The sequence below is a fragment of the Stegostoma tigrinum genome, chromosome 8 (assembly GCF_030684315.1).
Source record: "Stegostoma tigrinum isolate sSteTig4 chromosome 8, sSteTig4.hap1, whole genome shotgun sequence".
NCBI lineage: Eukaryota > Metazoa > Chordata > Chondrichthyes > Orectolobiformes > Stegostomatidae > Stegostoma > Stegostoma tigrinum.
Genome location: NC_081361.1, coordinates 85,854,275 through 85,882,163, shown reverse-complemented (window position 1 = coordinate 85,882,163; position 27,889 = coordinate 85,854,275). Strand labels below are relative to the sequence as shown.

Sequence of the window (27,889 nt, the reverse complement as noted above, 5' to 3'; positions counted from 1 at the left end):
GAAGTAATAAATTTGCGGAGGCCAAAGAAGACAAGGGAATACACAGTAAATGGTAGGATACTGAGATGTGCAGATGATCAGTGAGACCTTGCATTGTATGTCCACAAATCCTTAACATAGTAAGAAGGTAGCTAGCTAGAATGGTTAAGAAGACATAATTGGATCTTTTCCTTTTTTTTTGCCAAGGCATAGAATGTAAGAGCTTGGAGAAACTGTTTCAGTACGAGTATTATGTATCATTCTGGTCGCCACATTACTGGAATGAAATGACTGCCTGAGAGAGGTGTGACGATGCTGTGGCTTTAAGAGGTTATTTTGCTGGGTTTTTTTGTGACGAGAGATTTTAAGGCATGGGTGGTGAGCAGTCTGAGAAGATGAGCAATTTGGGAAGCCTTCGGGTTTTTTCAAAAGTTAAAACAATAACAGCAGACTGAATGGTCATGGTCAAGCTCCTACCCACAACCGGGATTTTGTTTTTTAGTAGTAGTTGCTGTTGGAGTCTTGAAGCAAAAGCTATTCTCTTGCTCGGTTACAGCCAAAACTGGGAGTTCCATGTTCTGAATTTGTCTTTTGCCAAGGGTGTGTTAATGGGATGTAACTATATCAGAACAGTTAATTAGTAATGTTATTGTATCTATTATTCTGTTAAGCTTTCCAATAGAGCTTCTAATTTTTCCTTTTAATTATAATTTAACTTTTTAATGGATGAATAAAATGTATTTTACTTTAAATCCAATAGTTTGATCAATCAAATTGCACCTGGAATGCAACACCTTACATTTACATGGAAAATAAGAAAAAGTTCGGGTCTAGCCCCTGTCGTTTGAATTTTGAGGGTTTGGTGTGGTCCATAAGAAAGTAGAGAGGAGATTTGTAAGGGTGTTGCTAAGAGTTAAGAATTTTTTGCTTTAGGATCTTGATTTGACTGTTTCTGTTGGCATATAGTAACTTGAAAGGAGATTTACTTGACCTGTGCAAAATTAGGAGGTTCAGGTCTTGAATAGGAAGGACCTGTTTTCCTTAGAGACATCAGTGACTGGGGACACCAATTTAAAGTAATTGGAAGAAAAATTAAGAGGAGAATTGAGAAACCACCTCACCCAGAGAGAGTGGTGGGTGTCTGGAACTCAATGCCTAAAAGGGTGACAGAGGCAGAAACATTCACTATATTTAAAGACTATTTAGATATACTGAACTGCTGTAACGTTACAAGACTATAGTAAGAACTGGGCTGGATAGATCCTCTTTGCCTGGCACAGACATGATTGGCTGAACAACCATCTGTGACACAAACTGACGTGTGCAGTATGGCATACAGCAAGATGAATGTTTTTCCTCCGTGCAATATAAAAATCTTTGTTAAAGAGATTACAAGGTGTAGAGCTGGATGAACATAGGAGGCCAAGCAGCATTAGAGGAGCAGGAAATCTGATGTTTTGAGTCTAGATCCTTCTTCAGAAATTCAGTTCATCAAGCTCTACACCTTGTTATCTCAGGTTCTTCAGCATCAGTAGTTCCCACTGTCTCTGAACCCCATAAAAATCTGTGTGTTGTCTTAGATCTGATCTGGTCATTCGAAACTAATATTTTACTCCAGGTTTATGTCTGGCAAAGAAATAAAGAAGAAGAAACATTTATTTGGATTGCGAATTCGTGTACCTCCAATTCCACCCAATGGTGCAATGAAGACTGAAGAAAGCACTGTGGATGCTTCTCATGAATTTAAAATTAAAGGAAGAAAATCTAGTAAATCTACACCTGTTGCTGCCAAAAGGTAAAGCAGTTCACCACAGCTACTGTCTTATGTTTCTGTGAAGAGAGATCTGAGACAAACGGAGCTGCCAGAGGCAACAAAAGCACGTTCTGGACCTCTGGACTTGCTGTCAGGCCGTTCTTAGATTCATGAGCAATATCTGTAATGCAATAAGACTAACTGTTTTAAAGAGTCTTTTAGTGTCTCTTCCAACTAAGATACATAGTCCATTCTGAACATATTGTACTATTGTCCTTTTCTATTTCAAAAAAAGACATTTTTTAATGGTGCCCTTGCTCCCCCATGTACAGTTAAAGTTTGATCTTAATATCCTTGCTGCTTCCTGTCCAAATATGTTTTTAAAATTTATCACATTGTTTATGGCTTCATAGATGTTTTACACACCTAAACTTAAGCGCCGATCAAAGTGTGGTAAATCTTTGAAAGAGCTGCCCATTTTAAGATGCCCAAGTTAGTTTTGTAATGCTCAATATTCGTGGTTAATAATTGTAGCAAAGCCAATAATGGCAATAGTTTGAGTGAGTGTGTATTCAGAATTAAAGCAAAAAGCCATGAAATACGAAGAGATTGAGAAAAGAAAAATGGAAAAAAGGCAAGTCCTGTGCAGAAGAAACAGCTTACATAAAATAAGACGTGTCGACAAAAATAACACATTCCAAGCTTTTGTCGCTGGTTGGCCCGCTGAGCTGGTCTGTTGTTTCACAGATGTTTCGTTACCATGCTGGATAACATCAGTGCAGCCTCCAATGAAGTGCCGATGTTTTTCTGCCTGTTATTTAAACTCTGGAGTCATTGGGTTGGAGTATCTCACTTCCGGTTTTCCTTCGCAGTGGATGTATATGGGGTTGAGCTCTGTGTGTGTTGATGGCTTTGTTCGTGGAGTACCACGCTTCTAGGAATTCCCATGCTCGTCTCTGCTTTGCTTGTCCCAGTCAAGTTGGTGGTTCTCCTTAACCACTTGGATAGAGATAAGTGAGTATTGGTCTTGTCTTTTCACACAGACATCATTTGGATGCAAAAAGGCACGATCAATACACAGTCTTCTCTGTCCACATGGATAAGGAGAACCACCAATTTGACTGGGACAAGCAAAGCAGGGACAAGCACTGGGATTCCTAGAAGCATGGTACTCCATAAAGAAAGCCATCAGCAAGCACCTAGAGCTCGACCAGATATACTCTCCGCTGCGAAGGAAAACCAAAAGTGAGGTCATCCAGCTCAATGGACTCCAGAGTTTAAATAAAAGGCGGGAAAACAATGGCGCTTCATTTGGAGGCCACACTGATGATGTTACCTGGCATAATAACAAACTGTCTGCGAAACAACAAACCAGCTTGGTGAGCCAACCAACTACAACGTCCACAACCTGAGCTATTTGAACTCTGCATTCATGTATAATCATAAATTTTCAGTTAAGTAGATTAATAATACCAGATCCCCATCTCCGTATGCAGTGGCTCAAAATATACTGTGGCGGGTGAATTCTCTTCTCCCAACCCCTCTTTAATAAAAACTGAAATTCCCTCACTAAAAATGATACAGAAAATTTAATTGTGGGTCAACAAATCAGAAAGGCTCCTCCCTGTAAGAAAAAGTGTGAGGGACTGAAAGGGGACTGAGCAGTTTTAAACCTTTCAACATGGAAATTTTTTCCAACTAGATCCAGGAAATCTTCAAGCTGCTGAGGCAATTAATTCCTTGCAAATGAATTTGGAGTTCCTAATTAAGTCTGCATAATTTGACCCCCTGGAGTAAGCATGTTCTCTCATTTGATTATGCTATACTTCTGGATTAAAATGTACCTTGACAGTGATTTGGGAAGAGGTTCTCTCAATTGCAAGTGAAATATTGGAATGGGACTGCTGAATATTTTGAAAAGAAGTTTTATTTCAGAAATAGTTATTTATTTCATTATTCTGAGAAAAGCATTTTGTGCTCCAGATGTCCTCTGAACCTGTAACAGTCTTGGGTGGTTTCTGCATTCTAATAATTCATTTTTATTTTTAAAAACCAATAGTCCTTTAAATAATGACATGGAGAAAAAAGTCAAGAAAAAGTCATCTGTTGAACCTTCTGAACAATATACAAAATTGAAGGTCAAAAGAATCACTGATTCAACGACTGTAGTAAGTGTAGTTTATTCTCTTCAATGTTTCTGCATTATAGCTTCGTTATTGAAATCAAGGAGGCATGGAGTCTAATTACATAAACAGCTATCATCTTAGTCATCATTTTATCACACGATCTTTCTTCAGTAAAAGTTCATGAGTCCCGATTTAGGGTTATTGTACTCGGGGTGCTGTGTCCACTTGGTGTGTATCTAAGTATTTTTTAGCAGGTATCAGTCTATACTAATCAGTGGTAGACTAATTAATAAATTGTGTACATTCTCAATTTTTAATCTGAGAGCCATGATGTGGAGGTGCTAGTGTTGGACTCGAGTGGACAGATCTAAAAATCACTTGATACCGGGTTATAGTCCGACCAGGTTTATTTTGAAACGCAAGCTCTCTAAGCTCAGCTCCTTCCACGGACAGTAATTTGTCGGACAATAACCTAGTGCACAGTGATGTTTGACCTAATTAGATCAGTTTGGTTACGTGAAAGGATGAAATTTGGGCTATGTTGTTCAGTGCCAGTAATTGTTTTAGCATTGTGTAATTTATTTCAAATCAGTTGGTTCAGCAAGACAGTTTCCTTAAATTGATTGGCCATCTAATGTTAGCAGAAATAATGTATTATTTATGTAGATAAATAGCTTGGTTGTGGAAGATTTGAATTGGTAAGCTTTTTTTTATTAGACAATATTTTCAGGGTTGTGGGTAAAGCACAGGGGTAATGGAACTTAGTAAGTTCCTTTTGCCAGCTCTCTGCATGGCACAATGACCGTCTTTTATCCTTTCATGATTATATGATTCTGTTTAAGATTTCCTAATTTGATTCTTAATGAAAATGTTAGCAGAATATTTGTAATTAATTTACTTTAAAATACCGATCGTAATAAATGGGCAAGTGATATTATTACATTAGTGTAATGTATGTACCTGTACCCAGAAGTAATTATAATATGCAATTTTGTTCTTTTCACATGTTTTGTTTAAATATGTATACGGAATGTGCACATATAGAGTGTGCTGAATGAAATGGTTTTTAAATGTTCAACTCATCCGTACCATGGGGAACAAAGTGAAGATTTAAAAGTAGTTTGGGAGGTTAACCTAGATATCTCTTCTCAGAATAGTTGATTGCTCAATTCATAACTTGTTTGAATATTTTCAAAGGGTTGGCCTCACTACAGTGTATTGAATTTGATATTCTTTAAATATTTGGTGATTGTAAAATGTAATGCACTGTGCATGGAATGGTGAGATGTATGTTTGTGCTTTATGTTTGCACAGTGAGCTCCTTTGTTTTGGCTCTGCATTTCAGTCAGAAAGCAAAAGTTTGTCTTTAGTTTAGTTTGAAAATGAAGATATCATTTGAGGTTGAAATTATTTATTATTATCAAGCAATATTTTAATTGTTTCCAGGAAAATGAGAAAAGCAACCAAAGCCACTGTGATATTCGGGACCAATCTACAATGCTGGATACCCTTGCCTTGGATCTTCCTGGTCCCAAAAGGTCATTCATTCATGTTGTATTTGTATACCATTCTTGATCATTTTAACTTGCTTTTTTAAAAAGTCACACATCATGGAAACAGACCCTTTGGTCTAACCAAGCCACACCAACCATAAGCCCAAATTAAACTGGTCATTCCTGCCTGTGCTTGGTCCATTTCCCTCCCAACCTTTCTTATTTATGTAGTTATCCAAATGTCTTTTAAATATTGTACAGTACTCGCATCCACCAATTCTTTAGGTGGTTCAGATTACCCTGAACCACACTCTCAAAAGAAAATTGCCCCCATGTCTTTTTAAAATCTCTTTCTCTCTCTCCTTTCCTTAAAAATATGCCCTGTATTCTTGAAATCCCTCATTCTAGGGCAAAGACACCTGCCATTCACCTTAGCTATACTCATGATTTTATAAACCTCAATAAGGTCAGCCCTCAACCTCCTTCACACTCTAGTGAAAAAGTCTCAGCCTAGCCAGCCTCTCCTCATAACTCAAAACCCTCCCCTCTTGGCAACATCCTGGTAAATCTCTTCTGGCCCCTCTCCAGTTTAGTAATGTCCATCCTAGAACAGTAACCAGAATGCGACACAGTAATTACGAAGAGTTCTCCTCAACACCCTGTGGAACCTCAACATTATGTCCCAACTACTATACTCAAAGGACTGAGCAATGAAGGCAAGCTTGCTATAAATGCTTTCTTACCCACCTGATCTGTATGTGATGCAAACTTCAAAGAATTATGTACTTGAACCTTTGGTTTCTCTGTTCTACAACACTACCTAAGGCCCTACTTTAATTATATGCCCTTGTTTGTTTTACCAAAATGCAATACCTTGCATTTATCCAAATTAAACACCATCTGTAACTCTTCTGCCCATTGACCCAATTGATAAAGATCTCTTTTATAATCTTAGACAACCCTCTTCATTGTCCACTATTATACCAATCTTGATATCATATGCAAACTTACTAATCTCATTCATTTAAAAGATCTGACTTGCTGAATTTCAATGTTTTAATAATAGTTTGTTTCCAGTTTGATTGAAAAACCAGCACAACAACAGTTCATCTGGTCCCTCAAACCATCTTCTGTATTCACTATGATCATGGCAAATTTTCTGCACAAATTGTTTGCCTGTTCTTTCTCCCTTTCCCTCTCTCCCATAATTGTCTAAAAAAAATCTATTGATCTCAGTCTTGAATATACTTGGTGACTGAACATTGGCAGTATTCTTGCATCACAATCCCAAAGGCTTCACAATTCTTTGGGTAAAGGAATTTCTCTGAATTTCAGTCCTAAACTGCTGACTCATTGTCATAAGCTAGGGACACTCACATCCACACTCTCATTTTGGGCCTATTATGCAAAACAATCTCACTACCTATCTTGTCAAAAAGAGATTACCACCATCTTCTAGGGAGTTTTGTTCCACCCTACTCATATGACATCTCTCTTAACTTTGGGAACCAACCTAGTGAATATTTTGTTAATTCTTGTCGAAGGTTAGTATACCTTCCCTTGAATAAGGAGACTAAACTATATACGAAATTTGAAATGTGGTCTTACAAAAGCTGTGTACAATTGTTGAAGATTTCCTTATTTTAATACTGCATTGGCCTGCAGTTGAGGCTGACAAACTATTGGATTCCAAATTGCTCTCTCTACCTGCATGTTAAATTTTTGTGGTACATGTACAATGACACAAAATTCCAAAGACACAAAATTCCCACTGAATTGCAGCGTTCCCTGTCCTCTCAAATAAAATTTCTGCTTTTCTACCCATATAGAATATAATGTGGGAAACTAAGAAAGCGACAAACAAATAATTTCACAGTCACTGTAAGCATTGCAGATCCTTGTTCCACAGCCTATTTCATACTAGCTTTGCATTGTTTTCACTAGAGCATGGAGGCTGAGGGACGACCTGTTAAAAGTATATAAAATGATGAGAGGCCTAGATAAGGTGGATAGTTAGAGTATTTTTGCAGGATAAAAGTGTCAAATACTAAGGGCTGTAGGTTTACGATGAAAGGGGGGAAGGTTTAAAGATGTGCAAGGCATGTTTTTCACTTGGTCGTAGGTGTCTGGAACGCACTGCTAGGGAAGCTGGTGGAAGTAGATATGATAGCAGCATTTCTCAGGCATTGAGGCACGTGATGCAGACGCTCTGCAGGCACATGGGTTTAGTTTAAAATGATGTCATGTTGGTGCAGACATGGTGAGGCCTGTTCTTTTTGCTGTATTGTTCCGTGTTCAAAACTGGATATTTCGCACTCGTTCCCTTCATTCCATCTGCCCCTGTTGTGTCCTTAATAGATTCAAGCATCTTCCATTCCGCTTATTCCAGCTGACTGACACACAGTTCTGCATTTCTGTCTCCTTCCTTTCTGGTAAGAGAGGTTACATTTTCCCACTTTGCAGTCAGCAGTGGCCATTTTAGAATTAAGAATTGAAAGATAAAAATCAAATCTACACAATCTCTGCAGGTTCCTTTTTTCCAGAATTTCAGTTCCAGGTGACTTGTGAATTCCTGGATCCATCCGTTTCCCTGGTACTGTCTTTTTCCAGTAGGTCATAAGTTAGTATGGTTTTTGTTCATCAAAGACTGTCTGAATTATTTTATGTTGCTGATGCTATTCTACCATCATTTAATCCAATTTCCCAATCTATCTCTGTTAACTGTCCCAGTTAATTACAGCTCTGTAATTATCTTTGTTTAAATTTTAGATCATAGTTTTGGACTCAACCACATTGCTTTTGCTATAACTACTTCATTTAAGTGTTTTTTTTACATTCCAGGAGACTCGTTGAGAAAACTGCACAATCTTTGAATACCTCTGACGTAGAATCCACTGGTGCAGCCAGCACCACAGAAACTACCTCAACTAGTCTGTGTAGACAGTCCAGGTGATCAACTTTATTTTTCTGTAAAAACAACTTTTCATTTTCAATTTTTCACTAATTGGAAGTGTTGCAGTCAAATCAAAAGGAAAAGTTAATCAGTTTTTAATAACATTTGAGATTAGGGCTCAGTGAACTCGTGATACTATTTGCTGTCCAGTAGCTGCAATAACACTCAGAATTTCTACTCCATAGTGTGTGCTGTTGAGTCCATGTGGATTGCAATCAATTAAAATCTTTGAATTGTTAAAAAATTGCCTGTAACTTTGTACTATTGCTGTTAAATGACTGTAAGTTATGTCATTATTAATCAGGTGAAATTGGTATCATGATTGCAAAGCAAATCATAGCTATTGCTGAAGAATCTCTTCAGCCTTGAAGGCTAATTTCATAATTTTCCAATGACAGATTTTCTGTTCTAACTTCTAAATTAAGTTTGCTTGCAGATTTTGAATTCTAATGTTTTCTAACATTTGTTTCATGCTCAGTAAAGTTTAGAGAAAGGATGACCAGTGCATTTTATTTCCTGGCTTGCAGTGCTTGAGAACATGTCAGGTGATTGACTGCTTATTTGCTTGCTGGACTCCAAGAGCCCAAAAACTTGGTACAAAATTCAAATTATTGGAAGGGTAAAATCCATGCCAAATGATCTCTAGATTGATGTGAGCAACTTTCCTTGCAGTCCATTTATTGTAAATGCTGTTGTGTTGCTGCTTACAGTGAAGCCTAAACTGATATGATGCCAAAGAAGCTTAATGTCAGTTTTTCATTTGGTTTATTTCAACAATAAGTGGCAGCATTCCTTCATCTAGATTTGCAATGTTAACCACTTCTCTCCTTACTTCATAATCGGCTGAATATTTCTTTTCATTTCAGATTTGTATGCCAAAGTTGTGTAGCTTAGAGATATTGCATTTTTAAATAAAGTCACTGCCAAGAAGCAGTTGCATTCATGTGAAACTAGAATTAGAACCCTTCTTTCAATTTACAAGAATCTTGAGGTTAATTGTGAAGATCAGGTAGGGATCACATTGAACATAGTTGTCTTGCACGTGTGCAGATTAGGTACTTGGGTCATTGATTTTTATCACATCCTTATGTTAGCGATAGCATCGGGGAGAATATCATGTGGGATTTAAGTTAAACAAATGTAATTTACCTGTCTACCCACAAGTTTCATAGTGATCCGTCCTTCCATGTCTCCCAGTGTATAATGCTTTCTCTATTCTGTTTATTTTTGTAAAAGGAAAATAGTTGCATTTGAGAGTCCAAAGGATTTGAATTTAATAAATATAGGTTGGTACAGAGTCCTCCAAATATCAGAAGATGGGGTGGGGGGGTAAACTAATACATGTCAAAACCTGTGAACTGACACTGCAATTGGATAGAAACGAGCCCATGAATGGGGGGGGGGGGGGGGGGGGGGAGAAATCAGCTGGTTATATAAAACAAAAAGCACCCAAACACAATTCCTTTCCTTTCCAGTTCCTTGTTCATCTTTAACATGAAAGCTTCAGCTTCTTAAAATGAGCTTGCGACAGTGGTTCCATCCTAGTTGGTTGTTAAAGTCCTGTTAAGATCAGGAATGTGAAAAGCTGAAGTTGATGCTGCAAGAGTCAGATTTGTATACATTTTCAAAAATGTAAAGAACAACAAATTGTCTTAAACTTTGCTAAACAGATCATAAAATTTACAAGGTTGAATATTCTGCATTACTTTTTTGGGGGAGAGGGAAGACATGGTTTTTAATTTCATCTTACATTTGTCCTGAGGTCTGGAGACTTGTTTGCATGTGTTTTAATTAGGTTGTTAAACTCTTGAAATGAACATTTCAGTGAGAAAGTGATGGCCTGGTGGTATTATTGCTGGACTGTTAATCCAGGGACTCAGTCAACATTTTGGGGATCTGGGATCAAATCCCACTATAGCAGATAGTGGAATTCAAATTCAATTTAAATCTCAAATTAAGAGTTTCATGATAACCATGAATCCATTGCCAATTGTCAGAAAAATCCATCTGGTTCACTAATGCCCTTTAGGAAAGGAAACTGCCATCTTTACCTGGATAACAAAGTGTGGAGCTGGATGAACACAGCAGGCCAAGCAGCATCTTAGGAGCACAAAAGCTGACATTTCGGGCCAAGACCCTTCATCAGAAAAGGAGGATCCTTGTGTGGAGTTAGCACGTTTTCCCCATGACTGCTTGGATTTCTGCAGGTTTACATCATCGTAGAATCCCCAGTGTGGAAACAAAAGGCCCTTCGGCTCAAGAAGTCCACACTGACCGTTGGAGCATCCCACCCAGACCTATCCACCTATAACTCACCTAAGCTACACATCCCTGAACACTATGGGCAATTTAGTATAGCCAATCCACCTAGCCTGTACATCTTTTGGACTGTGGCACAAAACCAGAGCACCCAGAAGAAACCACGCAGGCACGGGCAGAATGTCCAGACCCCGTACAGATAGTCACCCGAGGGTGGAATTGCACCCGGGTCCCTGGTTCTCCCACAGCCAAAAGATGTGCAGGTTAGGTGGATTGGCCTTGCTAAATTGACTGTCGTGTCTGTAGGTGGATTAGCCATGGTAAATGTTGAGGGTGGGGATGCTGGGTCTGGGTGAGGGTTGGTACGAACTTGATGGCCCAAATGGCCACCTTCCTCATTGTATGGATTCCATAACTTCTAAAGGGAATGTTAAGTAATTGTGCTGCAGTTTTTGGAAGAGGCAGCAGGATTAATAAGGATCAGGCAATTGCTGTAGTATACATGGATTTCCATAAGGTTTAATACAGTGCCACGCAACAAACCTTGAAGGTTATTGGTCATAGTACAAAAGGGTGAGTAGCAACATCAAAACAAAATTGGCTGAGTAATTAGAAGTAGTAATGGTTAATGTATGTTTTTCAGACTGGAGAAAGTTTGCATTGGAGCTCCCCAGGAGTGGTAGAGGGACTTTTGCTTTACCTTTTGTATATTAATGACCTGCATCTTGGTGTGTAAGGGATAATTTCAAAAGTTTATATATAACACTAAACTTGGAAGAATTGTAAACTGAAAAGGACAGAACTTATGAGGTACAATGGTAAGTTAATGTTCAATTCAGAGAAATCTGAGGTGATGCACTTTGGTCAAGAACACTGAAAGACAATAGAAAATAGGGGCTGCCATTCTAAAGTGGATGCAGAGGCAGAGGGTGATATTCCCACAGATCATTCAAGCTAGTAGGCAGGTGGCAAGAGCAGTTAGGAAGGCATAGTGTTCTTATACTCTATGCCTTTTAGTATAGCCAAGAACAAGGATGTGATGTTGACATTGTACAAAATGCTCAGCTGTGCACTTGTGGGTGCCACGTTATAGGAAAGGTGTAAATGCATTTAAGAAAGTGCAGAAGTGATTTACAAGAATGGTTCCAAGAATAAGAAACTTCACTTACGAGGACAGATTGAGGAATTGGGACCGTTCTCATTGGCGTGAAAAAAGCAAAGCAGATTTGAGATGGTTTCAAAATAACGAGCAGGCTGAATAGAGTAGATGGGGAGAAGTTGTACCCTCTTGTAAAAGAAAGAAAGAATGAGGAGGCAAAGATTTAAAGTGATATGCAAAAAAAAAGCAAGGGCAATGTGTAAGAGAACTTTTTTAAACAGCGAGTGGTTAGGGTAAGGAATGCACTGCTTGGAAATGTAGAGGAGGCAGGTTCATTTGAGGTGTTTGTAGAAATGATATACAGAGCTATGGGGAAATTGCAGAAGATTAGCACTAGGTAAAAGACCTAGTGCAGGCATGATGAGCCAAAAGGCTGCCTCCTGCACTGTACCAATTCTGAGATGAGGTCCCAACAGACTTGGGTCAATAAAAGGTCAAGAAGCAAGCTTAAATGATGAGTTTAAGAAACACTTTAAATAATAAATGAGCTGAGCTAGCTTAAGGGTCTGTAGAAGAGAGACTGACTAAAAAGAATTGATTGCAGAAATCTTCTGAAAATAAGCTACCTATGGTTGTTTATGCCAAATGAACAAGAAACTTTAAAGTGCAAGCAGGTGGCTATGTACTGAGCTTTGAGTGTAAGTTGTTGAGTGTAAAAGAGTGAATCTTTATACCTGATATTTGTCATAAGACAATTTAAATTATTTGACCTGTCTGTCTCCTCTCCACTTATCATCTTTATCCATCTTCTATCTGAATCCCTCTATTTATTTCAGAATCCCCTTCCCCTCCCCCATTTCTGAAGCGTCTTCGCCGAAAACGTCAGCTTTCCTGCTCCCCTTCTGCTTGGCCTGCTGTGTTCATTCAGCTCTACACCTTGTTATCTCAGATTCTCCAGCATCTGCAGTTCCTACTATGTCTAAATTATTGTATAGTGTGACAATTGTTTTCCTTTTTGGAATAAACATTGTTCTATTGTTCAAAGTGCCATTCTCAGTCTTTTGAGAATATGTTCAGTAATTACCATGGTTTCTTCAAAAAAAACCTCTTCTATCAAGCTAAACTCACTATGGAATATCTGAATTGTTCAGTACAACTGCTACCTGGGGTCATAACAGCAAAAATACAACTTCAGTTAGGTTGAAAATTGAATTTAATATTTTATCTTCCATCTTCCTATGCTACAAACAACAAATTTAGAAATTGAATGCTCTGTATTTATAAATTAATTTTGGTTGGGGCAGTGTGATTATCAATGTGGTACCTGTAGAGTAAAGCTAAATAAAACTTAATCTTCTGGATGTAAGATTATTCTAACAAGTACTACTGGAAATGCAACTTGTTGATGTTACTTTTAAAGCCAAAAATTTATTTTGAAAATTTTAACTGATTTCTCTTTTTTAAATTTTGATTTAGCCTTTCTGGTCCAAGAAGGAAAACTCGTACTGTTAGATCTTGGCCATTAACATTGCAACGTTTGAAAAAAAGAAGAGGCCATACTCAACCTAGAAATTTTCAGGCTCAGACATCAGAACGTGGAAATGATAATGATGAAAAAGATAATTGCCAGTATGAAGGACTTAATACAGAAGTCATCAATGATCAGGACATGCACCTGAATCATTTAAAATCATCAATTACTAACTATTTTGGTGCTGCTGGTAGACTTGCCTGTGGTGAAAAGTATCGAATCTTGGCTCGTCGAGTGACTCTGGATGGCAAAGTGCAGTACCTTGTGGAATGGGAAGGAATAACTGCATCTTGATCCCTGTAATAAAGTTTCTTTTAGAAGCTTAGTTTATCTTGTGAACTCTTGAACCTTTGAAGCTGATCTGCAGACAGTCATTATGGTCCTAATGTGTTTCAGCTTCATGCATATTTCTAAATTTTATTCCTATGCAACTGAACTTTTAAACCCTGAGAATGGGTGGCTTTGAGTAACTATTGATTAGCCATAAACTTCAATTTTTTCAGGAACCATTTGCAATATTTTACAGTGTCTTTTTCCACTCAGGCTTATCTCTTAAGAATTTTGGTGCTACTGCTTACAACTGTGTACTTAAACAATACCTGCAGGGATTAATTATTCTGTAGGTCAGTCTGTACCAAAATGAAGTTATGTAATTTTTTAATATTGTCAGTAGCTTTGGTAGATGTTCAAATTTTGTGTTGAATTCACAGGGTGAGGAGTATTGCCTTTTGATGTAGCTGTACTGTATCTGGCAATTTTGTACCTTAATGATTACACTGATACCTCTGGAATTTTTAAAAATGTAACCCAGGATTGTTTTTAAAACTAGCAATTTTTTTTGTAATGCTAGTATGAGCAAATGTTAGTTATTGCCATTTGTTTCTAAAGAATTTGAAATGGGCTGGTTTAGCCAAAGAATAAAACTCTCACATTAAGTAATTCAGAAGTCTATAGCTTTTAATAGCCAAGTTTACATAGTTTCATTCCACAATCCCACCTTCGAGTTTTTGTATTCTAATGAATCATAATTTATTTCCAGGTGTCTATGGAAACTTCTGTTTTTGTGGACTAAGATTCTGTCGGAACTGTGATTGGAGTCACTTGCTTCAGTAATGGCATAGGGCAGTTGTTTTTGGGTTCTTGCCCTCAGTTATCTTGAGGTTGTGGTGGTAGGCCTTCTTATAATACCAAAGTAGCTTAAAACATCAGAAATGAGAAAGATGCATCTAGGTTGTGGTAGATGTTTCTGATGCCATAGCAGCACTAAAATTCATACACATTAAGATGTCCTACACTGCGTTCCAGATTTTCAGCCGTCTGTGTGAAACATTTTTCTTCACAGCCCTCTGAACGTCTGCTCCTTACTTTGCAACTAAAACCCTGATCACTTACTCATCATCAAAAGGGAAAAGCTCTTTCCTGCTGTCTATGCCCTTCAAAATTGTGTATATATATCAATCATGACCTGTCTTCTGTTACAAAGAAAACAACCCTTGTCTATTCAATTTCTCCTCATTCTCCTCTGATTCTTCCAGAGTTCTACTGTTCATGTAATCCCTTGCATTTTGTGTAGACAGTGTTGTGCAGATCATATGAAAATATCAGATACAGGGTGTTGATATGTAAATAGAACAGTAAAAATGACAGCACTGTACTTTGAATTGCTTTTGTCAATGAAGCCACTTAAGAAATAATCTGCCTTTGGGAGGAAAAACAAAGTGAGTAATTTTTACACTTAAATCACTGATATTACATTTGTCCTGTTTTGTCTATTCACTTAGCCTAAGTCGTCATAAACTAGTCTTGAACTTTTTTACAACTTGTTCTCATCAAGTTCGGTGTCATCAAATTTAGAAAAATTATAATTAATCCCCATGTGTGAACGGTGTGGCCCAAGCACTGACACTGTGTAGTACTGTGGGAGGCGGTGGCCTAATGGTATCGCTGGACTGTTAATCCAGAGACCCAGACAATGTTTTGGGACCTTGGTTCAAATGCTGCCATGGCAGATGGTGGGAATTTGAATTCAGTAAGTATCTGGAATTAAGTCTAATGATGACTGTGAATCTATTGTCGGGGAAAATTCCATCTGGTTCACTAATGCCTTTTAGGGAAGGAAACTGTTATCCTTACCTGGTCTGGCCTACATGTGACTCCAGACCCACAGCAATGTGGTTGACTCTGAACTGCTATTTGGGCAATAAATGCTGGCCTAGCCAATGATTCCCACATCCTGTGAATTTTTTAAAAAAGAAACCCCCCCCCCCCCCCCGCCATGATAAGTCTACCATCTTGAGTATCATCTGATTATTCCTACCTTGATTTTTCTCAAACAATTCTTAATCCATTCTAGACGTTTCTTTCTTCTCTCCCCCCGCCATCCAATGTGCTATAACTTTTTAAACTTCCTGTGACTAATGTCATCAGAAGCCATCTGAAAATATACAGATACATGGGAATATCACCACATGCAAGTTCCCCTCTAAGCCACTTAGCATCCTTAATTGGAAATGTATTGCTGTTCTGTCCTTGTCATTAATTCAGAATTCTGGAATTCCCTCTTTAGGGCATTATGGATCAATCTACAGCATTTGGGCTGTGGCAGTTCAAGAAGGCAGCTCACCACCACCTCAGCGGCAACTAGGGACAGGCAATAAATGCTAGCCATCCAATGATGACATTTCCCAAGTGAATTTTTAAAAGTCCAAGTATGTGACATCCATCAGTTTCTTTATCCGTACATCCTCAAAACGCCCCAATAGTTCCTCAAACATGGTTTCCCTTTTATAATTCCATGCTGACAATGCCCAATTTTGCAGTTATCTAAATATCCAGTCATCATGTTGATAATGGATGTTAACTTCCTTACTGTGGTCAAGTTTAAGTCTAGTTGTCCACTGTCATCCTTGTCATGATCCCAGTTGCTGTGGTTACTGGAATAGTTAGGTGCTAACAAAGCTGATTTAATAGATCAGTTTATTTTGGTGAGGTAGTCTCTCCCTGAAACACACCAATGCAATGTTGTGGATTTGGTTTTCACAGTGAAACAAGAAATGATCAAATAGCATAACCATACACACAAATTTTGAAACATAATCCCAAAAGCTACCTTGTACAGCATCCAAAGCATTCATGCAAGATGAGAGCACCTCTTTCCCCATATCCTCAAATTTTATTTCAACTGATGTCAAATCCCAGTGTAGTAAACCTGAGCCTTCACCTTGGTGTTTGTGTAACTGCACTTTAACATTTTCAGTTTTAAATAATCTCTTCAGGGACTTTGAACCATTTCATGACTGCAGCTATTAAACTGAGAGAATCTCCTTTCCAAATTCACCCTTTCCTGGGAACACTTTTATACGTTCACCTTCATTCAGGCACTTATGCAGAACTGCCCCCATACTGAAATTTAAAAAAAAACTTCTTTCAAGCTATGGGTGTTTTCCTAAGCTTAAAAGTCCAGAAATGTCTAAAATTCTGATGTACAATGATTACCTTACTTGTCAGAAGTGTTAATAGAACATAGAACAGTACAGCATAGAACAGGCCCTTCAGCCCATGATGTTGTGCCGACCATTGATCCTCATGTATGCACCCTCAAATTTCTGTGACCATATGCATGTCCAGCAGTCTCTTAAATGTCCCCAATGACCTTGCTTCCACAACTGCTGCTGGCAATGCATTCCATGCTCTCACAACTCTGTGTAAAGAACCCGCCTCTGACATCCCCTCTATACTTTCCTCCAACCAGCTTAAAACTATGACCCCTCGTGTTAGCCATTTCTGCCCTGGGAAATAGTCTCTGGCTATCAACTCTATCTATGCCTCTCGTTATCTTGTATACCTCAATTAGGTCCCCTCTCCTCCTCCCTTTCTCCAATGAAAAAAGTCCGAGCTCAGTCAACCTCTCTTCATAAGATAAGCCCTCCAGTCCAGGCAGCATCCTGGTAAACCACCTCTGAACCCTCTCCAAAGCATCCACATCTTTCCTATAATATAAACAGAACTCTTACATCTGCAAGCTACCTCAGGTTGTAAAATAAGTCGCCACGATTACAGAAATACTTTATTAAGCCTCTTGTGCAGATAAACGTATAGGACAATGATAGGATAATAAAATATGCACAAATAACACAATTCACTCTTTCCTCCATCTGAACTGTTCGGTTTACATGTGCAACCTCCAGTCAGCAGGTACTTTTTTTGGGAATCTAGAGTTGTGAAATAAATCAAGCGTAACCATAGCCACTTAAACACTTTTTTCACGTTGCTTTTTTTTTTAACCTGTTGCTTCACTTCTGTTTTATGACGTCTGGAGTCATGTGTTATTTCTGGGCAATTTCTATATCATTTGTAGAGACAAATGCAAAGTATCTGCTTCTCTGACATTTCACTGTTTTCAGCTATAACTTCTGCCCCCACCAGCGAAAAGGGCCCATATTTGCGTTAGCAAATCTCTTACTTTGGCATTGAGAAAAGCTTCTTCACTACCTCTCATTCATTTTGTTTCTTTTGCTTGTCAGTTACTTGGCCCTCCTTTCCTGGACCCAAAATAGCTTACACTCCTCAATACCATGATTTTTGGCATTCTTAAAACACGTCCAAAACATGTCACAGTACTAACAAGATCGTAAAGGGGAGCAAAATTAGGACATTCAGTCTATAAAGTCTGCTCTTGTTCAATTATGGTTACTATGTTTCCTAATCTCATTCTCCTGTCTTAACTCTTGACTGCCCTTGATCAAGCAAACATCTATCTCAGGCTTAAGTGTGCTCAACATCTTGGCTTCCATAGCCTTCAACAGTAATGAGTTTCACAGATTCACCACCCTCTACCTGAAAATAAAAATCCTCATCTCTGTTTTGAAAGGTCATTTCTTCACCGAGGTTGTGCCCTCAGGTCCTCGATTCTTCTAGTGCAAGCATTTTGTCCACATCAGTCTACCCAGGATGTTCAGTGTAATGTAAGTTTCAATGAACCACTCTCCTCTGCCCCATCTTCTGAGTACAGACCTAGAGTCCTCAACTGTTCAGGAACATACATAAACACCCTCTCCATGACCAGCAGTTCCTTCTTTCGATTCAGGGCCCAAATCTGCTCTCAATATTCCAATTGTATAGTGACCAGTGCCTTAAACGGAAGTTGCTGAAAAAACTCAGTGGGTCTGGCAGTGCCTGTAGAGAGTAAGTACAGCTAACATCTTGGGCCCAGTGACCCTTCTTCAGACCAGATGCTTCCTGTAAGCAGCTATTCATTGTTTCAGGCTGATCTTTACCCATTCCTTTGCCTATACAACTGAGTTTCTCTCTTTTTGAGGTCTATCTCCTGTTTAATCCTTCCCACCTCCATTCACCCATCTTCTGGATAAATACTAACTTTTCCTAGCTATCATCAGTCCTGAAGAAGAGGCCATTGGACTGGAAATGTTAACTGTGCTTTTTCTCCACAGATGCTGCCCAACCTCTTGAGTTTCTCTAGAAATTTGTGATGTTTCTGATTTCAACATCTGCCATTCTTTCAGTATTTTGACCAGAGCCTTGTAAAATCTCAGCAGAACATGCCTGCTCTTGAATTCTAGCCCTCTTGAAATGAATGCTAATGTTGTATTTGCCTAACTGCCAAGGACCTGCATGTTAACTTGAAGAAAATCCTGACCTAGGACTCCCATGTCCTGTTGTGCTTCAGATTTCCAAAGCCTTCTGTTTGGAGAATAGTCCACACCTCTCTCCTTCCTACCAAAGTGCATAACTGGACCCTTCCTATATATTCCATAAGCCATTTCTTTGCCCGCTCTCCTAGCCAGTTCAAGTCCTTTTGCAGCCACCCTGCCTTCTCAATGCCACCTATCATTCTACCTTTTTTTTTGTATTATTTGCAAACTTTGCAACAGTGCCCTCCGTTCCTTCAACTAGACTCATAATGCATTGTGAATAGTTATGGTCCAAACACTGATCGCTGTGGAACCCTACTGATCACTGCAACCCTACTAATCACCAATTCCCATTCTGAAAAACAGCCACTTATCCCCACTCTCTGGCTGATTGGCAGAAGGCAATCCTTTAATCACACCAGTACCTTGTCCCTAATACCATGAACTTTTATCTTGTTCAGCAGCCTCCTATCGAGCACACATAATGACTGCCTGTCTATAATCAAATCTCTCTGTGCATCGTCTCAATCTACCATCATCAATTTGATGATAAGTTTTAATCTGCAGTTTGAGAGGGAGAAGGGAGAATCGGAAGTGTCAGTATTGCAGTTGAATAAAGGGAACTATGAAGCTATGAGGGAGGAGCTGACCAAAGTTCAATGGTACAATTACCGAGCAAGGATGACAGTGGTGCAACAATGGCAGGTATTTCTGGATATAATGCAAAAGGTGCAGGATCAGTTCATTCCAAAGAGGAAGAAAGATCCTAAGGGGAGGCAGGGGTGGCCGTGGCTGACGAGGGAAGTTAAAGACTGTATAAAGATAAGAGAACAAGTATAACATAGCAAAGATGAGCGGGAAGCTGGAGGACTGGGAAGCTTTTAAAGAGCAGTAGAAGATAACTAAAAAAGGCAATATGCAGAGAAAAATGAGGTATGAAGAAACTTAGAGCATGGATCAGTACCTGGTGCTATGATGTTGTGGCCATAACAGAGACATGGGTTTCTCATGGGCAGGAATGGTTGCTGGATCTTCCAGGGTTTAGAACATTTAAAAAGAATAGGGAGAGGGGAAAAAGAGGAGGGGGTGTAGCACTACTAATCAGAGAGGGTATCACAGCTACAGAAGCTTCCATTGTCGAGGAAGATCTGCCTACTGAGTCAGTATGGGTGGAAATTAGGAACAGCAAGGGAGTAGTCACCTCGTTAGGGGTTTACTACAGGCCTCCCAATAGCAGCAGGGAGATTGAAGAAAGCATAGGTCGACAGATTTTGGAAAAGTGTGGACGCAGTAGGGTTGTTGTAATGGGTGGCTTTAACTTTCCTAATATTGATTGGAACCTCCTTCGAGCAGAAGATTTGAATGGAGCTGTTTTTGTAAGGTGTGTTCAGGAGGGTTTCCTAACGCAGTACGTTGACAGGCCGACGAGGGGAGAGGCCATTCTAGACTTGGTGCTCGGAAACGAGCCGGGGCAGGTATCAGATCTTGTGGTGGGAGAGCATTTTGGTGATAGTGACCATAGCTGCCTCACATTCTACATAGCTATGGAGAAGGAGAGGATTAGGCAGAATGGGAGGATATTTAATTGGGGAAGAGGAAACTATGATGCGATTAGACATGAGTTAGGAAGCATGGGCTGGGAGCAGTTGTTCCATGGTAAGGGAACTATAGACATGTGGAGACTGTTTAAGGAACAGTTGTTGGGAGTGATGAGTAAATATGTCCCTCTGAGACAGGCAAGAAGGGGTAAGATAAAGGAACCTTGGATGACGAGAGCGGTGGAGCTTCTTGTGAAAAGGAAGAAGGTAGCTTACATAAGGTGGAGGAAGCTAGGGTCAAGTTCAGCTAGAGAGGATTACATGCAGGCAAGGAAGGAGCTCAAAAATGGTCTGAGGAGAGCCAGGAGGGGGCACGAGAAAGGCTTGGCAGAAGGAATCCGGGAAAACACAAAGGCATTTTACACTTATGTGAGGAATAAGAGAATGATCAAAGAAAGAGTAGGGCCGATCAGGGATAGCATAGGGAACTTGTGTGTGGAGCCTGAGGAGGTAGGGGAAGCCCTAAATGAGTTTTTTGCTTCTGTCTTTACGAAAGAAACGAACTTTGTAGTGAATGAAACCTTTGAAGAGCAGGTGTGCATGCTGGAATGGATAGAGATAGAGGAAGCTGATGTGCTGAAAATTTTGTCAAACATTAAGATTGACAAGTCGCCAGGCCCGGACCAGATTTGTCCTCGGCTGCTTTGGGAAGCGAGAAATGCAATTGCTTCGCCACTTGCGAAGATCTTTGCATCCTCGCTCTCCACTGGAGTCGTACCTGAGGACTGGAGAGAGGCAAATGTAATTCCTCTCTTCAAGAAAGGAAATAGGGAAATCCCCGGCAATTATAGACCAGTAAGTCTCACGTCTGTCGTCTGCAAGGTGTTAGAAAGGATTCTGAGGGATAAGATTTATGACCATCTGGAAGAGCATGGCTTGATCAAATACAGTCAACACGGCTTTGTGAGGGGTAGGTCATGCCTTACAAACCTTATCGAGTTTTTTGAGGATGTGACTAGAAAAGTTGATGAGGGTCGAGCTGTGGATGTGGTGTATATGGACTTCAGTAAGGCATTTGATAAGGTTCCCCATGGTAGGCTCATTCAGAAGGTCAGGAGGAATGGGATACAGGGGAACTTAGCTGCTTGGATACAGAATTGGCTGGCCAACAGAAGACAGCGAGTGGTAGTAGAAGGAAAATATTCTGCCTGGAAGTCAGTGGTGAGTGGGGTTCCACAGGGCTCTGTCCTTGGGCCTCGACTGTTTGTAATTTTTATTAATGACTTGGATGAGGGGATTGAAGGATGGGTCAGCAAGTTTGCAGACGACACAAAGGTCGGAGGTGTCGTTGACAGTGTAGAGGGCTGTTGTAGGCTGCAGCGGGACGTTGACAGGATGCAGAGATGGGCTGAGAGGTGGCAGATGGAGTTCAACCTGGATAAATGCGAGGTGATGCATTTTGGAAGGTCGAATTTGAAAGCTGAGTACAGGATTAAGGATAGGATTCTTGGCAGCGTGGAGGAACAGAGGGATCTTGGTGTGCAGATACATAGATCCCTTAAAATGGCCACCCAAGTGGACAGGGTTGTTAAAAAAGCATATGGTGTTTTGGCTTTCATTAACAGGGGGATTGAGTTTAAGAGTCGTGAGATCTTGTTGCAGCTCTATAAAACTTTGGTTAGACTGCACTTGGAATACTGCGTCCAGTTCTGGGCGCCCTATTATAGGAAAGATGTGGATGCTTTGGAGAGGGTTCAGAGGAGGTTTTCCAGGATGCTGCCTGGACTGGAGGGCTTATCTTATGAAGAGAGGTTGACTGAGCTCGGTCTCTTTTCATTGGAGAAAAGGAGGAGGAGAGGGGACCTAATTGAGGTATACAAGATAATGAGAGGCATAGATAGAGTTGATAGCCAGAGACTATTTCCCAGGGCAGAAATGGCTAGCACGAGGGGTCATAGTTTTAAGCTGGTTGGTGGAAAGTATAGAGGGGATGTCAGAGGCAGGTTCTTTACGCAGAGAGTTGTGAGAGCATGGAATGCGTTGCCAGCAGCAGTTGTGGAAGCAAGGTCATTGGGGTCATTTAAGAGACTGCTGGACATGTATATGGTCACAGAAATTTGAGGGTGCATACATGAGGATCAATGGTCGGCACAACATTGTGGGCTGAAGGGCCTGTTCTGTGCTGTACTGTTCTATGTTCTATGAAAACTGGCCAAAAATATAAAGGAGGATAGTAAAAGCTTTTTTAGGTATGTAAAAAGAAAAAAAAAGGTTAAGACTAAAATTGGGCCCTTGAACTCAGAAACGGGAAAATTTATTATGGGGAACAAGGAAATGGCAGAAGAGTTGAATAGGTGCTTTGGATCTGTCTTCCCTCGGGAAGACACAAGCAATCTCCCAGATGCAATAGTGGCTGAAGGACCTAGGGTAATGGACGAACTGAAGGGAATTTATATTAGGCAGGAAATGGTGTTGGATCTGATCTGTTAGGTCTGAAGGCTGATAAGTCCCCGGGACGTGATGGTCTGCATCCCAGGGTACTTAAGGAGGTGGCTCTAGAAATTGTGGACGCATTGGAAATTATTTTCCAAAGTTCTACAGATTCAAGATCAGTTCTTGCGGATTGGAGGGTGGCTAATGTTGTTCCACTTTTCAAGAAAGTAGGGAGAGAGAAAACAGGAAATTATAGACCGGTTAGCCTGACGTCAGTGGTGGGAAAGATGCTGAAGTCAATTATAAAAGATGAAATTACAACTCATTTGGATAGCAGTAACAGAATAGGTCAGAGTCAGCATGGATTTACGAAGGGGAAATTGTACTTGACTAATCTTCTGGAATTTTTTGAGGATGTATCTATGAAGATGAACAAGGGAGAACCAGTGGATGTAGTGTACCTGGAATTTCAGAAGGCCTTTTATAAAGTCCCGCATAGGAGATTGGTGAGCAAAATTAGGGCACATGGTACTGGGGGCAAAATACTGACTTGAATTGAAAATTGACTGGCTGACGGGAAGCAAAGAGTAGTGATAAACGGGTCCCTTTCGGAATGGCAGGTGGTGACCAGTGGGGTATCACAAGATTCGGTGCTGGGTCTGCAGCTGTTTACAATATACATTAATGATATAGACAAAGGCATTAAAAGTAATATTAGCAAATTTGCTGATGACACAAAGCTGGGTGGCAGTGTGAAATGTGAGGAGGATGTTATGAGAATACAGGGTGACTTGGACAGGTTAGGTGAGTGGACAGATGCTTGGCAGATGCAGTTTAATGTGGATAAATGTGTGGTTATCCACTTTAGTGGCAAGAACAGGAAGGCAGATTACTATCTCAATGGAGTCAGGTTAGGTAAAGGGGAAGTACAATGAGATCTAGGTGTTCTTATACATCGGTTCATGAAAGCAAGCATGCAGGTACAGCAGGTAGTGAAGAAAGCTAATAGCATGCTGGCCTTCATAACAAGAGGAACTGAGCATAGGAGCAAAGAGGTCCTTCTGCAGCTGTACAGGGCCCTGGTGAGACCGCACCTGGAGTATTGTGTACAGTTTTGGTCTCCAAATTTGAGGAAGGACATTCTTGCTATTGAGGGAGTGCAGCGTAGGTTCACGAGGTCAATTCCCGGAATGGCGGGACTATCATATGTTGAAAGATTGGAGTGACTGGGCTTGTACGCAATTGAGTTTAGAAGGGTTAGAGGGGATCTGATTGAGACGTATAATATTATTAAGGGATTGGACACTCTGGAGGCAGGAAGCATGTTTCTGCTGATGGGTGGGTTCAGAACCAGAGGACACATAAGGGGTAGGCCATTTAGAACAGAGTTGAGGAAAAACGTTTTCACCCAGAGTGGTGGATATATGGAATGCTCTACCCCAGAGGCAGTGGAGGCCAACTCTCTGGATACTTTCAAGAAAGAAGTGGATAGAGCTCTTAAAGATAATGGAATCAAAGATTATGGGGATGAGGCAGGAACAGGATACTGATTGTGGATGATCAGCCATGATCATAATGAATGGTGGTGCTGTCTCGAAGGGCCAAATGGTCTACTCCAGCACCTATTGTCTAATGACTTTCAAATCCTTGTAGTTTCCATTTTCAGGTGCTAATTTCAGAATGAATCACATCACATTTTACCTCCTTGTAAAATTTTATTTCTTTATGGTCACTGTTTCCCAAAGGATCCTTCATAGGGAAGCCATTAATTAAAACTGGGAGTTCTGAGAAAGGGGCACTGGACCAGTGTAAGTACTGTCTTTTCCTTCACAGATGCTGCCAGACCTGCTGAGCTGTTCCAGCAACTTTGTTTTTTTCCTGATTTACAGCATCTGTAGTTCTTTTGGTTTTTATTAGGCCATTAATTCGCCATTTTTTTCATTACACAACACCAAACTCAAAGTAGAGAAGGGTCACCAGAAACAAAACTTTAATTCTGCTTTCTCTCCCCAGGTGCTACCAGACCTGTTGAGTTTTTCCAGCAATGTCTAGTTTTGGTTCTGAGCTCCAAATAGTCTGGTTCTAAAGATGAGAGGGTCCAGCAGACCAACCACCTTGGGGGTGGCTTGGTTCCATGGAAAAGACAGGAAAGTGGATACCAGCTTGAGCTGTTCTTTCTGAATGCCAACATGAAGATGAAGGGCTGTTTGGTTGGTTGTGGAGGACAGGTCATGGAGTATATTTAAGACTGAGATAGATAGGTTCTTGATTGTCATTAAAACTGTGAGTTCTGAGAAAGGGACTAGTCAGGCATGGACTATTTTCTAAACTGTGAGAAAATTCGCAAATTAGAAGTGCAAAGGGATCTGGGAGTGTTGGTCCAGGATTCTCTAAAGGTTAACTTGCAGGTACAGTCCGTAATTAAGAAAGCGAATGTAAGGTTGTCGTTTATCTCAAGAGGGTTGGAATATAAAAGTAGCGATGTGCTTCTGAGGCTTTATAAGGCTCTAGTTAGGCCCCATTTAGAATACTGTGTCCAATTTTGGGCCCCACACCTCAGGAAGGACATACTAGCCCTGGAGCGTGTCCAGCGGAGATTCACACGGATGATCCCTGGAATGAGAGATAATGGGAACTGCAGATGCTGGAGAATCCAAGATAACAAAGTGTGGAGGTGGATGAACATAGCAGGCCAAGCAGCATCTCAGGAGCACAAAAGCTGATGTTTCAGGCCTCGACCCTTCATCAGAGTGTTCATCCAGCTCCACACTTTGTTACCTTTGATCCCTGGAATGGTAGGTTTAATGTATGATGAATAGCTAAGGATCCTGGGATTGTATTCATTAGAGTTTAGAAGGTTGAGGGGAGATCTAATAGAAACTTACAAGATAATGTATGGTTTAGAAGGGGTGGCACTAGGAAGTTGTTTCCATTAGGTGGGGAGACTAGGACCAGTGGGCACAGCCTTAAAATTAGAGGGGGTAAATTTAAAACTGAAATGAAACATTTCTTCAGCCAGAGAGTGGTGGGCTTGTGGAATTCATTGCCACGGAGTGCAGTGGAGGCCGGGACGTTGGATGCCTTCAAGGCAGAGATCGACAAATTCTCGATCTCAGAAGGAATCAAGGGCTACGGGGAGAGTGCAGGGAAGTGGAGTCAAAATGCCCATCAGCCATGATTTAAATGGCGGAGTGGACTTGATGGGCCGAATGGCCTTATTTCCACTCCTATGTCTTATGGTCATGGCGATCAATGGTTCTGGGGAGAATGGTGTTGACAAACTTATCAGCTGAGACTGAACGGCCTAATTTATGCTCCTGTGTCTAATGGTCTATGGCTTCGACATCGAGTTCAATGTCATAGGGAAGGTCACATAACGTCTGAGACCTTTACGAAGGCCATGATAATAAAATGTGAGGCTGGATGAACACAGCAGGCCAAGCAGCATCTCAGGAGCACAAAAGCTGACGTTTCGGGCCTAGGCCCTTCATCAGAGAGCTGGCCGTTGTGATTGGCAAGTTTATCATTCTCCTCCAGTCGCTTTATTGGACTCCAGCACCAAACTCACCTGTTCTGTGCAATTCCGTGGCCCATTCCCAGCCTTGTCACTTTAACGGCCATCCACGCGCCCGCCTGGATTTGACGAAAGCGCGCGAATGTCTTCGGCTGGAAGAGCCCCGCGTTGTCCAATCGGAAAAGCGTGCTGAGTGAGCAGGCGCACCGTCTTGACCAATGCAAACGGCGAATGTGCGCCAGCCTTCTAATGGAAGGGTGATGTGTAAGTATGTCCAATGGAAAAGGGCGGCAGGCGCACGTTTGTCCAATAGAAAGGTGGAACCTCACGCCGTCCAATGAGCAGAGCGCGCGACTCGGGCCTAGTGATGTCCAATGGGAGCAGTGGACGTCCTGGGCCCCGCGCTGTCCGATTGCGGGCGCAAGTAGAGACAGGAAGTGGGAAGATGGCTGGTTTTTGTTTATCTTTCGTCAGTGTTATACCGGCACAGAAATTACACGGGTGTCTTTGAATGGGGCAATTACCTGCTTTATTCTTCATGACTGGTTGTGGTGGTGCTGCAGGTAATGTCGCCAGATTAATAGATTTGTCGTGTTGATTCTGGTTTGACTCAGTTACAAATCGACCCTGGGGTTATTTAATTTTGGTCAGTACGATCTCGGTGATATTTACATTGATATATTTTACGGATTTAAACGTTTTTCAGATTCCCAGATGAATCTATAATTATTTAGACCCGAGTTGCGTTCAGCTAACTTTTGGTGCGGATTCTTGACGTGTTTTAATAAACCTTCATACACTGAATCTACTATGGCTGCACAGTCAGAAAAATTCGGGGAATCGTTTAATCGCTAAATTTAAGGAATAAAAGTGTGAGAGATTATTTGTAAATAGAAGTAGTCATGGTTACTGAGACTCAATCATGGTTGAGAATGGTAAGAAAAAGTTTACAAGAATAAAACTCCCTAGAAAAAGATTCTCATAAGCTTTCTAGATGTCAGATGACCCCGGGATTAAATCACAGTTGTTTTATCATAACGGTTACCTAGTCCTTTCACAAGTTCTGAAAAATCACTTACTTATGTCATTAATTAGAAATTTGGCGATGTTTATGTAATGTGTTATTAGCGGTTTGTGTACCCTTTACTTTTTGTTAACTATTTTATAATCCTGAGGAAAATTGTTAGTTTTTCACAAATATTTGCCACTATACAAATATTTCACTGAATTTGCTATTCCACGTCTTAAATATCATCTTCGGGGAAATCTTAAAGATGTTAGGTGAATATCAGTCACAAATGTGAAAATGTCACAAATCAGTCACAGATGGCTACAGGTCTGGAAAAACGTAAACGCTTCACTCTGTTGCATAGGATGACTTTTTATTGCTACAGTGCTGAGTATGCTATAATAAAATGAACTGTTCTTTCCTTTTATATTTACAGGAACAGGAGTAGGCCATTCATCCCTTTGAGCCAATTCTGCCATTTACTTTGATCAATGCTGATTTGTATTGTGACCACATCAACCTCTCCTAATTCTCTCTCACTTCATTTGTTA

The 27,889-nt window shown here is 40.4% G+C and overlaps 2 protein-coding genes and 1 long non-coding RNA gene across 10 annotated transcripts in view; 2 read left to right on the top strand and 1 right to left on the bottom strand.

Moving 5' to 3' along the window:
• Window positions 1–14,117, top strand: part of mtf2 (metal response element binding transcription factor 2) — a 47,228-nt gene extending 33,111 nt beyond the window's left edge. For 5 of the 6 annotated variants that reach the window (XM_048539473.1, XM_048539471.2, XM_048539470.2 and 2 more), the window contains 5 exons: window positions 1,598–1,774; window positions 3,792–3,900; window positions 5,305–5,396; window positions 8,193–8,300; window positions 13,139–14,117. In XM_048539473.1, coding sequence (XP_048395430.1) covers window positions 1,598–1,774; window positions 3,792–3,900; window positions 5,305–5,396; window positions 8,193–8,300; window positions 13,139–13,487 — 835 coding nt within the window. In that variant the 3' untranslated portion in view covers window positions 13,488–14,117. The remainder of the gene's footprint in view (window positions 1–1,597; window positions 1,775–3,791; window positions 3,901–5,304; window positions 5,397–8,192; window positions 8,301–13,138) is intronic. The other variant, XR_009446079.1, reaches the window with a different exon arrangement.
• The window catches only part of LOC132209909 (uncharacterized), a 49,057-nt gene extending 22,563 nt beyond the window's left edge, over window positions 1–26,494 (bottom strand). Inside the window, exons 1-2 of the long non-coding RNA XR_009446080.1 lie at window positions 26,384–26,494; window positions 15,511–15,627 (exon numbers count right to left, since the gene is read on the bottom strand). This is a non-coding gene — a long non-coding RNA (uncharacterized LOC132209909). The remainder of the gene's footprint in view (window positions 1–15,510; window positions 15,628–26,383) is intronic.
• Window positions 26,495–26,708: 214 nt separating this feature from the next.
• ccdc18 (coiled-coil domain containing 18) overlaps window positions 26,709–27,889 on the top strand; it is a 162,514-nt gene continuing 161,333 nt past the window's right edge. For all 3 annotated transcript variants that reach the window (XM_048539893.2, XM_048539892.2, XM_059648073.1), the window contains exon 1: window positions 26,709–26,892. The gene's annotated coding sequence lies outside the window, so the exon portion shown is untranslated. The remainder of the gene's footprint in view (window positions 26,893–27,889) is intronic.